The sequence below is a fragment of the Eutrigla gurnardus genome (assembly GCF_963514095.1).
Source record: "Eutrigla gurnardus genome assembly, chromosome: 7".
In the NCBI taxonomy this organism is placed as follows: Eukaryota; Metazoa; Chordata; class Actinopteri; order Perciformes; family Triglidae; genus Eutrigla; species Eutrigla gurnardus.
Genome location: NC_139921.1, coordinates 26,113,533 through 26,129,400, shown reverse-complemented (window position 1 = coordinate 26,129,400; position 15,868 = coordinate 26,113,533). Strand labels below are relative to the sequence as shown.

At 45.2% G+C, this 15,868-nt stretch overlaps 1 protein-coding gene across 11 annotated transcripts; it reads right to left on the bottom strand.

The window, feature by feature from the left end:
• Positions 1-1,086: 1,086 nt before the first annotated feature.
• zbtb24 (zinc finger and BTB domain containing 24) lies at positions 1,087-15,821 on the bottom strand. Of its 11 annotated transcripts, XM_084013684.1 has the most exons (10): positions 15,276-15,416; positions 15,063-15,166; positions 14,852-14,924; positions 14,444-14,629; positions 5,812-6,656; positions 5,124-5,291; positions 2,563-2,646; positions 2,396-2,479; positions 2,213-2,294; positions 1,087-2,070 (listed from the first exon to the last, which is right to left on the bottom strand). In XM_084013684.1, the coding sequence occupies exons 4-10, from the start codon at positions 14,455-14,457 to the stop codon at positions 1,209-1,211; spliced, it is 2,139 nt and encodes a 712-aa protein (XP_083869810.1). In that variant the 5' UTR covers positions 14,458-14,629; positions 14,852-14,924; positions 15,063-15,166; positions 15,276-15,416; the 3' UTR covers positions 1,087-1,208. The 11 variants fall into 11 exon arrangements, 8 of the variants coding, with proteins under 8 accessions (XP_083869810.1, XP_083869811.1, XP_083869812.1 ...); XM_084013685.1 differs by lacking the exons at positions 15,063-15,166; positions 15,276-15,416 and adding an exon at positions 15,633-15,821; XM_084013686.1 differs by adding an exon at positions 7,379-7,451 and having other exon boundaries at positions 14,852-15,423.
• Positions 15,822-15,868: the final 47 nt, after the last annotated feature.

Here is a 15,868-nt window from a genome sequence, read left to right as displayed (position 1 = left end):
GAAAAAAAAAGTCATACTATAAAAGTCCTAACATATGCTTCTATATCGCGTGTCAATCAAAATCTGAGTGTAGTGAGTGCAAAACAGTCATAAAAAGGCTTATTCACGGCAGGCAGGTGGTTGAGTGGTTAGAGTGCATGCCATTTACCCATGTCTGCATATATGCAGCAGCCTCAGGTTCGAATCCCGGCCGGAGATCCTTTGATACATGTCACATCCCCCTCTCTCTCCCATGTTTCCTCTCTATCCACCGCTAAATACAAAGGTTTCTATGCAAGAAAATAATCTTAAAAAAAAAAAGCCTTGATCATATTGTTAAAAAAAGGTCATGCTATAGCATGTCGAAAATTCACGAAAAAGTCAGTGTGAATATATTCATAAAAAAATATTTAAAATGGTTAAAGAGTCATAAAAATCGCTCATATCGCTTGATGCACCAAGTCTCAGTGTAGTGAGTCCAAAACAGCCATAAAAAGCCATGGTCAATTTTTTCAGGGAAAAAAAAGTCATACTATAGCATGTCGAAAAAAAAGTGAAAAATCGACAAAATTCATAAAATGTTGTAAAAATGATGTAAAAGTCCTAACATATGCTTCTATATCGCGTGTCAATCAAAATCTGAGTGTAGTGAGTGCAAAACAGTCATAAAAAGGCTTATTCACGGCAGGCAGGTGGTTGAGTGGTTAGAGTGCATGCCTTGTACGCAGACGACCCTGGTTTGAATCCCGGCCGGTGGTCCTTTGCTGGATGTCACATCCCCTCTCTCCCCCGTGTTTCCTCTCTGTCTACTGCTACATGAAAGGTGTCTATGTAAGAAGAAATTTTATGAAAAAAAAAATCTGTCACAATTCCTAAAAGTGATTTGCACTTCATCAGAAATCATTTTTGTAACTCATATGAATCATAATCGGCCTCAAAAACACCAGAATAAAGACGGCTCTTCTGCATATCATTTGTCTTCTAGTGCTCGTCATTTCAAGAATGTGTTTATGAAATTAACTAGCAGGTGATTTGAAATATTCAGTTTTCAGGATGTGACCTTTAACCAGTGGGTGTACTGAAAGTTGGAAGAAAAAAATCATGGTATGCTCAGGGAAATGGTTGACAGAATATTTATATATATAGATTTTGCAGTAAAACGTATCATTCTGTCCAACCACATTAATAAAGTGCCGTATCAGCATCATCAGTCTGGAGCCGGCCCACACTCAGCTCTCCTGCGGCAGCCCCGTGGTGTACAGGTAGGACACGGTCCCAGCCTGGATCTGAAAGGTCTGGCCCTGGATGTGGTGGCTGGAGATCTGCTCGCTGGTCTGGCTGATGGAGATGGGCTGGCTGCTCTGGCTGCTGATGTGAATGGCCTGGCTGTGTGGCTCCCGGGCCCCCGGCCCCTGCATGGCGTCCTGAGTGACGGCCAGCTGCTGGACGGGCTGGTGCATCACCTGCAGCTGCTGGACGGCTCGCTGAAGGGGCTGCGGGGGTCCGTGATGGGCCTGCAGGTGCTCCATTGCCTCTTTGCTCAGCGTGATGACGTGCATCTGCTCGGGCTGGTGCATCAGCTGGCCCTCCAGCATACTGATGTTCTGAATGTGGGGGCTCTGGTCCACCACGCCGCCCTGGGTGACCAGAGCCACGTTCTGCATGTTCCCCGACGCCCCGGTGAGGAGGGTGAGTCTGGAGTGGGCCGAGTCTGCCGTCTCCCCCTCTGTGGCGATGATGCTGATCTCCTGGTTCTGACCCGGCACGAAGTTGATGTTGTCCACGTCTGCCGTCACCACCAGCTGGATCTCCTGCTCGGAGCCGGGGGGAAGCTGGTACTGCTGCAGCTGAAGGATGTTGCGCACCTCCTCCGGTGGTGGTGCGGCGACGGCGTCCGGCGAGGCCTCCGTTGCTCGTTCCTTGTTGTGGGATTTGGTGTGCGTCTTCAGGTTGTCGAGGCGGGTGAACGACAGGCTGCAGAAGGAGCAGGTGAAGGGTTTCTTCCCCGAGTGCGAGGCGACGTGTCTTCGCCTCGCACTCGGGTCCGAGAAGGTTTTGTTGCAGATGCTGCAGTCGTATGGCTTCTCTCCTCTGAAAAAAGGACATTGTGATTAGAATTAAGTTTGTTTTGTATGATAAATACTTTCCTTAAATAAAGGATACAAATACTCTTCTACTTCTGTTGACTGAATGTTCACACTATGACTTTACTAAAAGCCTCTCAATGTCTCACCTGTGAATCCTGATGTGAGTCTGCAGCGTGCTCTTGACTGTAAAACACTTCCCACAAATCTCACAGGTGAAAGGCTTCTCACCTGCAGGGATATTATCATGTCATCGAGTGCCTCCACATGTTAGACAGACATTAGACCAACAGTATTGTATAGTTATAATTCGACAGCTTGTCTGACTTCACCTGTGTGAGTTCTCAGGTGCTTCTTCAGCTGAGCCGTGTCCATGAACTTGTGCTGACACTGAGCACATTCTGGTAAAGATTTCCCTTGGATTAAAGAGTAAAGAACACATTAGTTGACCTTTGGAGTGACTGCGTTAGAATAAAGCTGCTGCGGAGGCCATTCTCACCTGTATGAACTCTGTAATGGCTTTTAAGCTGCCTCTTCTGAGTGAAGGTCTTCCCACATTTATCACAGCTATAGGATTTGTTTCCTAAGGATGCAGGAAAGAGAACATATTTACAGCAGAGAACAAGAAAAGACCAAAGACATCAAAAGAAATACATTTCAAAAATGTAATAAAGTCATCAACATCAATTTGATTACCTGAACAGTGTTTCCCCTAGAATTTTTTTCAGGCCCGATGGTACCCACCGAAAAAACCCTAAACAGACGAGACGCGTGGCATATGGTTCTATATCGCGTGTCAATCAAAATCTGAGTGTAGTGAGTGCAAAATAGTTATAAAAAGGCTTAGTCATATTCCCCCCCCCCCCCAAAAAGTCATACTATAGCATGTCGAAAATTCACGAAAAAGTCAGTCAGGATATATTCATAAAAAAATATTTAAAATTGTTAAAGAGTCATAAAAATCGCTCATATCGCTTGATGCACCAAGTCTCAGTGTAGTGAGTCCAAAACAGCCATAAAAAGCCATGATCAATTTTTTCAGGAAAAAAAAAAGTCATACTATATAGCATGTCGAAAAAAAAGTGAAAAATCGACAAAATTCATAAAATGTTGTAAAAATGATGTAAAAGTCCTAACATATGCTTCTATATCGCGTGTCAATCAAAATCTGAGTGTAGTGAGTGCAAAATAGTTATAAAAAGGCTTAGTCATATTCCCCCCCCCCCCCCCCCCCCAAAAAGTCATACTATAGCATGTCGAAAATTCACGAAAAAGTCAGTCAGGATATATTCATAAAAAAATATTTAAAATTGTTAAAGAGTCATAAAAATCGCTCATATCGCTTGATGCACCAAGTCTCAGTGTAGTGAGTCCAAAACAGCCATAAAAAGCCATGATCAATTTTTTCAGGAAAAAAAAAAGTCATACTATATAGCATGTCGAAAAAAAAGTGAAAAATCGACAAAATTCATAAAATGTTGTAAAAATGATGTAAAAGTCCTAACATATGCTTCTATATCGCGTGTCAATCAAAATCTGAGTGTAGTGAGTGCAAAACAGTCATAAAAAGGCTTATTCACGGCAGGCAGGTGGTTGAGTGGTTAGAGTGCATGCCATTTACCCATGTCTGCATATATGCAGCAGCCTCAGGTTCGAATCCCGGCTGGAGATCCTTTGATACATGTCACATCCCCCTCTCTCTCCCATGTGAAAAGTGCGGAGTTCAACAGCACCACCACGTCACGTCGTAACGGCATTCAGGCAGCTGCGATGACAACTGTCACTGATCTGGGTTCATTAACAGACTGTACTGTCCGTACGTCAACGTCACTCATGTGAGCCCGCTTTTAGTGTATGCTCGACACAGAGACAGCAGGCTACTAGTTTGTAAGCTACCTGGCTCTAGCAGTTCGCGTTAGCGGCTTATAGTCACTCACGTTAAGTTAACGTTAGTAAACTGGTCAAAATTGATCATGGATACATTTGTTTTTAAACGTCGTCGGACGGAACAACAGATGGAGGTGGCGGGCGTGTTGGATAAAACTACGGACGCACCGTTGACACCTGCAGGGGAAGATGACCACTCGGGTCCCGGCTGTTAACGTAACTATTCACGTTTCGCTGTCTCTCTCTCTCTCTCTCTCACTGTGTGCGTGTTTATAGCTGCGGGAGGGTGTTGTCAGCGCCGCCGCCAGGATTCAATTTCAATGTACGCACAGAAACGGCAAATACAACAACAAATGGAAAAATACTTTTTTAAGACAAAATCTAATGTTTTCAGTATCAGTGAAATCAGTAGTGTATATCATGGTGATAGGCCCCGGTGCAAATAGTTTTTTGTGCCCTCCATCCCCGCCCTAAACACAAGCGCACGCTTGTGAGCACTCCACGCACGCACACACACGCTTGGACACGCACGCACAGTACGGTATGATAACTCTGCCGGCCCGGGGAGAGAGACATGCATCGGCTCGGCCCGCAGTGCTCAGCAGCAGAGAGGTGACGAGACTAGAGCCGAGCTGTATTGTGTAGTGGAGAGGGGCCAACACACGCTATGCGTAATTGCGCACACACGCGCGATCGTCCTCTCAAATGCGGCTGCATCCGGCCCGGTTCAGCAGCATCAATTTTTTTTTCCACCTTCAAAAAAAGTCCTCCCAGTGCGTACTGGATTCCGGCTGGCAGCGCCACTGGGTGTTGTTATATATTCACATTGAGATTCTGACATTGATTTGAGCCCCACCGTCGTATGAGTTAGCCCCACCGTAGTTGAACCAGAAAAAATACTCTGGCGCCGCCACTGGCTGCGCGGAGGCGCTCCTAATGTAAATGATTATTGATTTATGAATGAATTGATAGGTGGCTTATTTTTGGCATATTGATTTTTTTTTTGGCCTGTACAATGGTAGGGGAAACACTGCTGAAAATTCAGCTTTTGGATTCAAAAGATGGTTGAATATATATTTCACTTAATCTCAAACTTCCTGTAATCTCCCAGTTTAAACAGAATAATCTTTACATTATGCAATAAATGAAGAACTAACGTCATTGATCAGATACCTTCGTGGAGGTTCATGTGCTCCTGCAGGGCGTGTTTGGTGGAGAGCGCTTTGGAGCAGACGCTGCAGACAAACGGCTTCTCTCCGGTGTGCATCCGCTGGTGGACCAGCAGCGTGTGCTTCTGGGTAAACGCCTTCCCGCACACCAGGCACCGAAAGGGCTTCTCCCCTGGGGAAGGAAACCCACGACATGTTGCTTTAATGCTCTATTGTTGTAATGTACATTACTTTCAGCCAACTCGTGTTTCATTGCTGTTAAATGTAACTGTAATCAGATTACCACATTTAGACATTTAACATTTCAGGTAGTTTTCCCACTTCTTTTTGGATTATTGTTGTAATTCACAACTAAAATATCCAACATTTATGGCTTACCATCAATGAGTCGAGATCAGTTAACCTGCTATGACTTGATGACCTGATGCCTGTAGGAACTTACTATCCAATTACTTTTTTTAAATGAAAAAAACATTTTTATGACTACGATTTTGACTTTTTTTTTTTATGGCATACAATGCTAGGACATTTTTTATGGTAATTTTTGATACACCAGGAGCTCTCAAAGTCCTGGTGACTGAGAGACTCTATTAAATGTGAACTATTGCAAAGCAAAGTATTGAAATGGACAGCAGATTAAAAAATGTTTCTGCGGGCCACACTTTGATAGACTATAATCCTTTACACATTACCTGTATGAGTCCTCTGGTGAATCTTTAAAAAGAGGTGGTTTTTGAACACTTTGCCACAGTCCTCACATCGGGCCTCGGTGTCGGGGTACTTCCTCTTCCTGCCTCTCTTGCCCGGCTCATCACCACCTGCTGCGTCGCTGCCAACCTTGTAGCTCTTGTATTTCACCGGTGGCCTGATTTTGCGTTTGCTCTTCCGGTTCTGGTTGGCTCCTGGGTTGCGATCCGCCTCGTCCTTAGCTTGCGACTCATCATCATCACGGTCCATACTTCCAGCCAGTCCCTCCTCTGAGCTCTTACATGGTGCACTCCTCTCCTCCAGCTCTGTTACTACATTTCTCTTCGACCGTCCTCTTTTACATTTTGACAGATCTGGCTTCTTGGCCACGTCCACCTTCGCTTGCTCGTCTCTCATCGCTGCATTGGAGTGGGCGAGTTCAGTGAGCACCTTGACAAGGTCGCCGACCTCCATCAGACGAGCTGTGACCAGCAGCTGCTCCGCGGCGCTCTCCTCCACCGACACCTGGGCGCTGTAGATGAAATCCAGCACCGCTGCAAACTGCTTAGCCGCCATGCCGTCCAGCTGGTAGGTCGACCGGCCGGTCTGACCCTCTGCCATGAACATGAGGGAGAAGAACCCGCTGCTCGCCGCCAGCAGGGCTTTGTGCGCCTTGTAGTGCACGTTTTCCACGACGAGAGTGATGTCACAGAGCAGCTCCCTTTTCCTCAGCTTGTCAAACTTGCTCAGGATGCTCTGCTTGTGTGAATCTGAGCGGAGGGCCATCAGTGATGAGGTCCTGCCTGCTGCGCTCTCAGACATCTTCCCCTCAAAACTATCACCTCTGCTCCTGCAAGCAATGGAAAACAACATTAACACTTCCATTTCAACTTTCACGACCCAATCAGTGCACTCGGTGCAGTGTCAATTCAAAAGAAAAGTTGTGGGAAAGAAGATTACTGCTGTGAAGATTCATTAGTCGATTCATTTAGTCGATTAACAGAAAAATAATCATCAGAAAATGTATTTTCTGTGTTTTGTATCATTGTAAAGTGAACATATTTAGGGTTTAGTCTGTGATACAAGAGATGGGGTATCGATATTTTTCAGCTTATAGTCAATTGCTTGACTAAATAATCAAAAATGTACCTAATAATCAAAACACTGTGGTGTAGGAATGCCATACTTTAAATAAAATCAGCCCTTTATGAGGTTGATGCTTTCAAATGGTTAGGAAGGGAATGCTAATTGCTGATCAATCAATTAGTGTTGCAGCCCTCGGTGTATTTAGTAATGGCAGAGAGTCTCGACAGGTGCAATTCTCTTTATTTAATTGTAGCACCGTGAAAACTAGAAATAAGTACAGAATGAATTGAATTAATAACACTTTCAGATGACACAAATTTGACAAATATAATTTCCACAGTGCATCTAAATTTAACTTTACACTACACATAGAAATACATAAAGTAATTCAAAATAACAAACATGTATGAAAACAATAATTAGATTTAGCTTAGTTAACACAAGTTTGTCTACAGTTTATACACACACAATATACAAGATACACACCTCACTCCGCTCACCAAGGGTGCAAAAACCCACACATGGCTGTTTCATCAACGTGCCGCTAGCTTGATGGACTCTTCAAAATATGAACAAACGGCACACAAATACGGCGCAGGTAAGACTAATTGTGCACAAAACACGGAGTGTAAGTTAGTAATAAATGTACAAATGAAGAGTAATCAAAACTGAGATGATACTGCATGTGCTAACTTACTTTAACAACAGAGGTTCGGGAGATGTAAAGAGCCGGGAGAATGAAAGGTTGCCGACTAGCGCATTCCCGGGCTTGCAGTGACGAAACATAAACAAAAGGAGCTAGCTATACAGGTTCCGGGGTTACAGTGACAGAACATGAATAACGGAGTTAGCTATACAGGTTCCGGGGCTACAATGAAGGAACGTGAATAATGAAGAAGCTCGTCACTTACACTCCCACCAAATTGTGTTATGATGAATGAACTCATTAAAGGTAAATAAACAGAATCATACACGATTTCTAGACCATAAATAGCCATACTTAAACATATAGGTACACATACAAAATTGGCTCTAGGTTACCTTAAGAATACAATTAGCCTGACATGTCTGATGCAAGTATATTTTGGATTGACAGCCAATTATTTGCATTCGAGGAGGAGCACCAACTTCTGGATAGGCCGTTCGATGATTGAGGGCTTAGAGCGATGGTCCTGTTTCCTTGTTAGTTTCCGCTCCCCAACTTGTACCTTGACTCTGCGAACTAGACCGTCTGTCCCTTCTGTCGTTTCAACTACTCGTCCTATTTGCCACTGGTTCCTTGGAAGTGTGTCTTCTTTGATAATGACTATGTCATTCACTTTCAGGTTGCGCCGGGGTACATGCCACTTTTGCCTTGTGGCCACGTTCAGGAGGTATTCCCTTCTCCATCGGCTCCAGAACTGTTCACTCAGATATTGTACTCTGCGCCACCTTTTTGCAGCGTACACATCTTCTTTCACAAACTTTCCAGGAGGTGGTAAAGCAACCTTGGATTTCATCAGGATGAGATGGTTTGGAGTCAAGGGCTCAGGTGACATTGGGTCAGTGATTCCATCAATGTTCAATGGACGGCTGTTGACAATGGCCATTGCTTCATAGAACAACGTCCTAAGGGAGGCATCATCCAGTCTGCCTGGACACTGAGCGATTGTGATGTTCAACACACTGCGAATGGACCGAATTTGACGCTCCCATACGCCACCTGCATGACTTGCTGATGGGGCATTGAAGATGAACTCACACTGTTTATCTGCTAGGAAGGCTTCCAGTGCTTTGGTGTCACATTGCTTGAGAGCTTCCTTGAGTTCATTTTTGGCTCCCATAAAGTTTGTGCCCTGATCACAGTGGAGTTGGCAAATGGCTCCTCTAAGACTGATGAAGCATCTCAAAGCGTTGATAAAGGCGTCCGTAGACATGTCTTCAAGCATTTCGATATGGACCGCTCGAGAAGACAGGCATGTGAAGATGAGGCCATATCTCTTGCACTCTTTACGGCCCCGCTTGATGACAAATGGGCCAAAGCAGTCCATTCCACAGAATGAGAAGGGTGCTGAGACTTCAATGCGTTCTCTGGGGAGTTCAGACATTTGTTGCTCCTCAACTGGTCGTCTGAGCTTACGGCATTGCACACATCTGTGTATTAAGGCGGCAACAGATTTGCTCCCACCAATGGCCCAAAACCCATTTGCTCGGAGTTCCATTAGGGTTTGACTTCGGCCCTGATGACAGATCTGGACATGGTAGTGGGACAGAATTATCTTGGTAATGTGGCTGTCTTTTGGGAGAATGATAGGGTGCTTTAGTTCTTGACTGAGGGTTGACCTTTTCAGTCTTCCACCAACGCGAAGAAGTCCTCCTTCAAGAATGGGGTCAAGACGAAGAAGAGAACTTGAGCTTGGAAGACTGTCCATTCGTGAACCTCTTTGCAGTACCTTTAGCTCTTGAGGGAAGGCCTGCTGCTGGACAAGCTTGATCACCACCTCGGCAGCTTCCCTACGTTCTACGACGGTCACAAGGTCGCTGTGATGTTCTAGCTTGGACCCTAGTCTCTTGATTCTTGCAACCACTTTAACCAGCATGGTCCAGGTGGAAAACCGGCTCAGGCGGCTTAGAATATCCTTCTGATCACTGACCTGGGTTGTGCATACTTGAATTGCCTTAACTTCTGGATCACCAACAAGCAGCTCTGTTGGAGGGCTAGGTGATGGAAACACCTCTTGTTCCCATAAAAACTTGGGTCCTGATAACCAACCAGCTGAGGAGATGTCTGCTGCATGAAGACCTCGGGAGGCATGGTCGGCTGGGTTTTGCGCCGTATCAACGTAGTGCCACTGGCTTGGATTTGTATTCTCTCTTATCAGTTGAACACGGTTTGCAACAAACACATGAAATCTCCGTGCTTCATTGTTGATGTATGCCAGCACTACCTGAGAGTCAGTCCAAAAGAATTCCTTGTCAATTTTCATATCAAGTTCGGTCCTCAACATAACACTCATCCTGGCTGAAGTGACCGCTGCGGAGAGTTCCAGTCTTGGGATACTTACGACCTTAGTGGGTGCAACCCTTGCTTTGGCCATTACGAGAGTGCAATGTACTTTGTCTTTGTCATTTTTGTACCTTAAGTAGGAACATGCACCATATCCTATATTACTAGCGTCTGAGAAATGGTGCAGTTCCACCCTGACAATGTTGCCGAAGTCTTGAGGGTGGTAGCACCTGGGTATGGTGACTTCCTTTAGCTTTTGCAGACCATTCTTCCACTCCTCCCACCGTGGACGCAGGTTCTCAGGAAGAGGATCATCCCATCCGTTGCCTCTGCGACACAGCTCCTGCAGGATGCACTTTCCACTAAGGGTGAAAGGGGCAACAAACCCAAGTGGGTCATACAGAGAGGCAACAACTGACAAGAGACCACGGCGAGTTGGGGGGTGATCCTTTGCATCGATGTTGAAACTGAAGGTGTCATTTTCTATCGACCATTGAATGCCAAGTATGTGTCCTTCTGGTGTTACATCTGGGTTAAGGTTGAGCTGCTCAGTTGTTACTGCTCTTTCTGAGGGGGCTACACATGAGAGGACCTCTTTTTGGTTAGAGTTGAACTTGTGTAGACGTAGGCCTGCACCTTTACACAGCTCCTGTGCTTCAACAATCAGTTCCTTAGCCTCTTTGACTGATGGAACACTGATTAACCCGTCATCCACATAAAAGTTCTTCTCAATGAAGGCCGGCGCTGAAGAGTGGTCGGCCTTGTGTTGCTTTGCCAGGTACTTCAGACCGAAGTTGGCACATCCTGGGGAGGAGGCGGCACCGAAAAGATGGACTGTCATTCTATATTCCTGTGGTTCTGTTTCCAACTGGCCGTCCTCCCACCATAGGAACCTCAGATAGTTGCGAACTTCAGGTGAGACACAGAACTGGTGGAACATCTTTTCGATGTCACAGATTACAGCCACGGCTTCCTTTCTAAATCGACACAGAACTCCCACCAGAGAGTTGATTAGGTCAGGACCTGTCAGTAAGGTGTCGTTAAGAGAGATGCCACGAAACTTTGCTGAGCAATCAAAAACAACTCTTAGCTTGCCTGGCTTCTTGGGGTGGTACACCCCATGATGAGGGATGTACCACAGAGTCTCTCTCTCAGAAACGGAGGGGGCTGGCTCTGCATCACCCTTGTCGATTGTCTCTTTCATGAAGGCGGTGTAGTGGTCATAATATTCTTTGTTGGCCTTTAATTTCCCTTTTAGGTGTTGCAACCGAATTGTAGCCAGCTTTTTATTGTTTGGTAGTGTCGGTGGACCACTGCCCTTGAAAGGGAGGGGCATCTCGTAGTGTCCATCCTCCTTCTGCCTAATGTTGTCGCTGAGTAGCTGTATGAAGCGAACATCATCCTGAGAGACGTACTTGTCCTCATAACTCCTTTCGTTAAAGTCTGGTTCCAGAACTTTCAGCACATCAGTGGTTTGTGGCATTAGCATTTCCTTTACTGCAACTCGGTGCACGAAGCTCTGATTTCCCTGTCTATCCAAGTGGGGGTTGGCTGACCCTATAATGCTCCAGCCGAGTATAGTTCTCTGTGCGAATGGTTCGTTTTCACTACCTGTGATGACATCCAAGGGAGCTAGAGCTGATGGGTAATCATAACCAATTAACAATCCCACTTCGCAGTCTTGTAGTGGTGGTAACTTGTTAGACAGGTGTTTGAGATGAGACCACTGGAGTGCTGTACTTTTGGTAGGGATGTGGGACTTATCAACTGGGATGAAGTCTCGTGTGTATGCCTGCTTTATTTGGACATAGGTGTCAGAGTTGAGGCCCCGAACTTGTAGACCAAAGGCAGTCTTACTTGCTATGACCGTGTTGACAGCTGTCATTGTGCTGAGCTTGAGTTGCACTGATTGAGTGTCCACGTTTAGTTCAGTCACTAGATCCTCCAAGATGAAAGTTGAGTCACTTTGTGTGTCAAGTAGGGCATAAGTGAGAATTTCTCTCTGGGGCACCATTGCTGATGACACAAGAACTGGAACAATGCTAGAGGTGGCAGATGCGTGCTGTGTCAAGGCATGGGCCATAACCTTGTGGATTTCTTTGTTTGCATGGTCCCTTCTGGCTACAGGATCTCCGCCTGACGTTTCCACAGGTGTTTTGTCTCTCTCTATATGCAAGCATGTTGGATGACGTCGACCACATGTGCTGCAGGTGTGTCGCCATTTACAGTCCTTGGTAATGTGCCCCTTTCTTAAGCATCCGAAACAAAGGTGATTTTCATGAATGAAAGTTTTCTTCTCATCTGCAGACTTGGCTGCAAAGGTAGGGCACTTAGCAACACCATGTGTTTCATCCTTACAGACTAAGCAAGGTGGCCTTGGCTTGGAGTATGAGGTTTTCAGTTCTCCTGAAGGGGAGTTTTTCATTTGAGCACTTGTGTTGAGTGCTTTGGCTCTCTTAGGAAACCTCTCGTCTGTGATTTTGGTGTTCATTAGGAGAGGGGAGGCAATAGGGTTACAAGCTATTCGGGCTTCCTTTTGCGTAAACTCTGTGAACTGTGTGAAACTTGGATAGTCTCCAGACTTGTCTAATTCTTCCACCACAATTCGACCCCATCTACGCACCATCCACTCAGGTAGTTTTTTGAGAAGCTTGTGATTTTCCTCACAATCATTTAGGATGGCTAGGCCCTTAACATGAGGAATGGCCTCAACACAACCTTGAAGGAAATCTGAAAACTCTCTGAGTGCAATAGGGTCATTTGCAGCTAACTTGGGCCACTTCATGAGCTTGTCTCGAAAGGCTCTTTGGACAACAAATGGGCTTCCATACCTATCCTGCAAAACTGCCCAGGCACCCTGATATGCATCCTCCGAGTTTCGGTAGAAGAATCCTTCCACGGCTTTGCGTGCTTCCCCAGCAAGATAACTCTTTAGATAGAGCATTTTTTCACTTACTGGGAGGGGCTTCTGGCCAATGAGAGCCATAAAGGATATCTTCCAGTCTATGAACTTTAATGGATCACCGGTAAACGTTGCAGGTTCTGGGACAGGTAGACGGCTTAAGGTAAGTGAGCTTGCAATTGCCTGGGCTAGGCTAGCTTCCTCCTGAGCTGTTTGTGCTTCAGGGCGTGCATAGTAAGGCTGGAATGGCCTAGCTTGTGGATCTAGTGGAGTTTCCAATTCAGCATTGTAGCAGTCATATTGAATTTTATGGTCAGTCTCTTCATTAACACTTTCGGGACCATTGAAGTTCTTATACGCTCTCACCCGAGCGGCAGCTACCTTTACTTCATTGTCTACATGTAGTTGTTTTAACCTTGTTTTTTCCTCCTCTAACCTTAATTTCATTTCAGCCTCCCTCTGCTTGATTTCTGCTAGCATTTGTGTTTCCTTACATTTCCATTCGCTCTCCAGTTTGTCGAGTTTCGCTTGTTGGGCATGAATTATTTGCATAGCTTTTGCCTGCTCTAGTTTGGCTGCGAGGTCTGCTTCTGCATCTGCACGTTTGTTAGAGGACCTGGAAGTGGCGCTTGAGGAAGCATCTGATCCCTGTGATGACTCAGAGATCACTGTTTCTGTTTTTGAGTTCCCAAAGACAGATCCGTACTCATTTTTATTTAGCACCATCCTCACTCTTTCCTTCTCGAGGTGGTCATTGAAAGCCTCATCTATGTTCTCTAGTCATTTATTGATGAGGTCACAGATCTCAGCTGTCAGAGTGACACATGCATCCATTTTCTTGACAATATCTGGAGTAGAAGTATGGTTGCGTCGAATGGGTTCATAGTGCTGTTGTACTATGGCATGCTTGACCTTAATATCTGTTTGGGTTTTATCAAGTTCCTCAGCTGAGCAGAAAGCCTTCAGTCTCAATCTGATCCATTTTGCTGCCTGCTTCCAAGAGTCATAGGCTTTATTGAATGCCTTTTCATTTTTCTTTGCTTCCTGTTCATGCAACTCTAGACCCTTTGCTGATAAACTTCGCTCACGAGAGCTGGGCCTGACCTGTGTCTCAGGGGGGTTGTCTGTTTCTTCAGCAGGTGTTGACATCTTGTTGATTTTGTGCTTCTGTTTGATTATTATAGCCTTAGAGTGTGTTATGTCTGGACTCAAATTTAGATGAGTGGTGACTTTAACTTATCTTTAAACTGTGTAATACCACTCACATCAGACATTTACACTTTGTGGCCACAGCAAAGTTAGCAAACAGTGACAATGCAGGCGTCATAAACACGAACGCTGCTAATACTTTATAGTCAGACACTTTTTCTTTTCAAATATTGTTACGGGTTCAGGAGTTAGGATCTCATGAGATGACATTTACCTTAGCACACAGCTCATTGCAACTTTCAACCTTAGGGCTCTAGCATTCTACACAATTCAGTATCACACATTTAAAATTGTCCTTTGAATAACTGAGGTTATGGCAGTTATTGAACTCTATTTTTCCAACATCTATGATGAATTAGCTGAGTAGGTAGCTTTAGGTTGACTTTTACCACATCAACTTTAATACCATGTAGCCTATGTGATTAGTTTTACTAGTTAGCTAAAGGTCTCTCACTGTAGCTGTGGCATCCGTACGCTGGCGTGGTGGACATCAGATGATCGTATCTGCTGGCTGATGAAGACGCTGGCGTGGTGGATGACTGGCGATGAGTTTTCACTGTTGCAGCCCTCGGTGTATTTAGTAATGGCAGAGAGTCTCGACAGGTGCAATTCTCTTTATTTAATTGTAGCACCGTGAAAACTAGAAATAAGTACAGAATGAATTGAATTAATAACACTTTCAGATGACACAAATTTGACAAATATAATTTCCACAGTGCATCTAAATTTAACTTTACACTACACATAGAAATACATAAAGTAATTCAAAATAACAAACATGTATGAAAACAATAATTAGATTTAGCTTAGTTAACACAAGTTTGTCTACAGTTTATACACACACAATATACAAGATACACACCTCACTCCGCTCACCAAGGGTGCAAAAACCCACACATGGCTGTTTCATCAACGTGCCGCTAGCTTGATGGACTCTTCAAAATATGAACAAACGGCACACAAATACGGCGCAGGTAAGACTAATTGTGCACAAAACACGGAGTGTAAGTTAGTAATAAATGTACAAATGAAGAGTAATCAAAACTGAGATGATACTGCATGTGCTAACTTACTTTAACAACAGAGGTTCGGGAGATGTAAAGAGCCGGGAGAATGAAAGGTTGCCGACTAGCGCATTCCCGGGCTTGCAGTGACGAAACATAAACAAAGGAGCTAGCTATACAGGTTCCGGGGTTACAGTGACAGAACATGAATAACGGAGTTAGCTATACAGGTTCCGGGGCTACAATGAAGGAACGTGAATAATGAAGAAGCTCGTCACTTACAATTAGCATATAAGCTGCCAGTATATAAACATGTATTTTACTTATTGCGTGGTTTTCTACGCATCTGTACCGACGTGACCCCACTCACACAGAGTTCACCGGCTACGGTTGGCTCTCCAGCCTACAGGTGAGCCCCTGCAGGGTTGTGAACAACTTGGAGGTTAGCAAGCTAAGCTAACTCACATCGCACCGAAAACAATGCACCCGCTGTTCGCCAGAAACGAGCCGCAGCTAGCGGATGAACCGCGACGTGTGCGCCCGAAATATCGCGTCTCTGTCCGTTACAGGATGCGGGGACAGCTGGAGTGCACACCGGCGACATAGCTGAAGAATAGCAGTGAGCTTTTAGGACCTTACCTTCCACTCTGGACGGAGGGCGTGATGTGAGCGACTTATCGCGAGAGGATGTGATTCAGGCGAGACTTACGCACAGCTGAGTTCCCGTGTAACCTCGGCTGTGGAAACAGGACGAACTGGTTCGCGATTGGCTCCGAACCGGCCCTCAAAAAGGGACATTGTGACGTCGCCGTGCTTGTATTTTAAAGCTGGTACATGTATGGAGTTATGTACGGCGGCCCAGAGTGGCCAAAAAG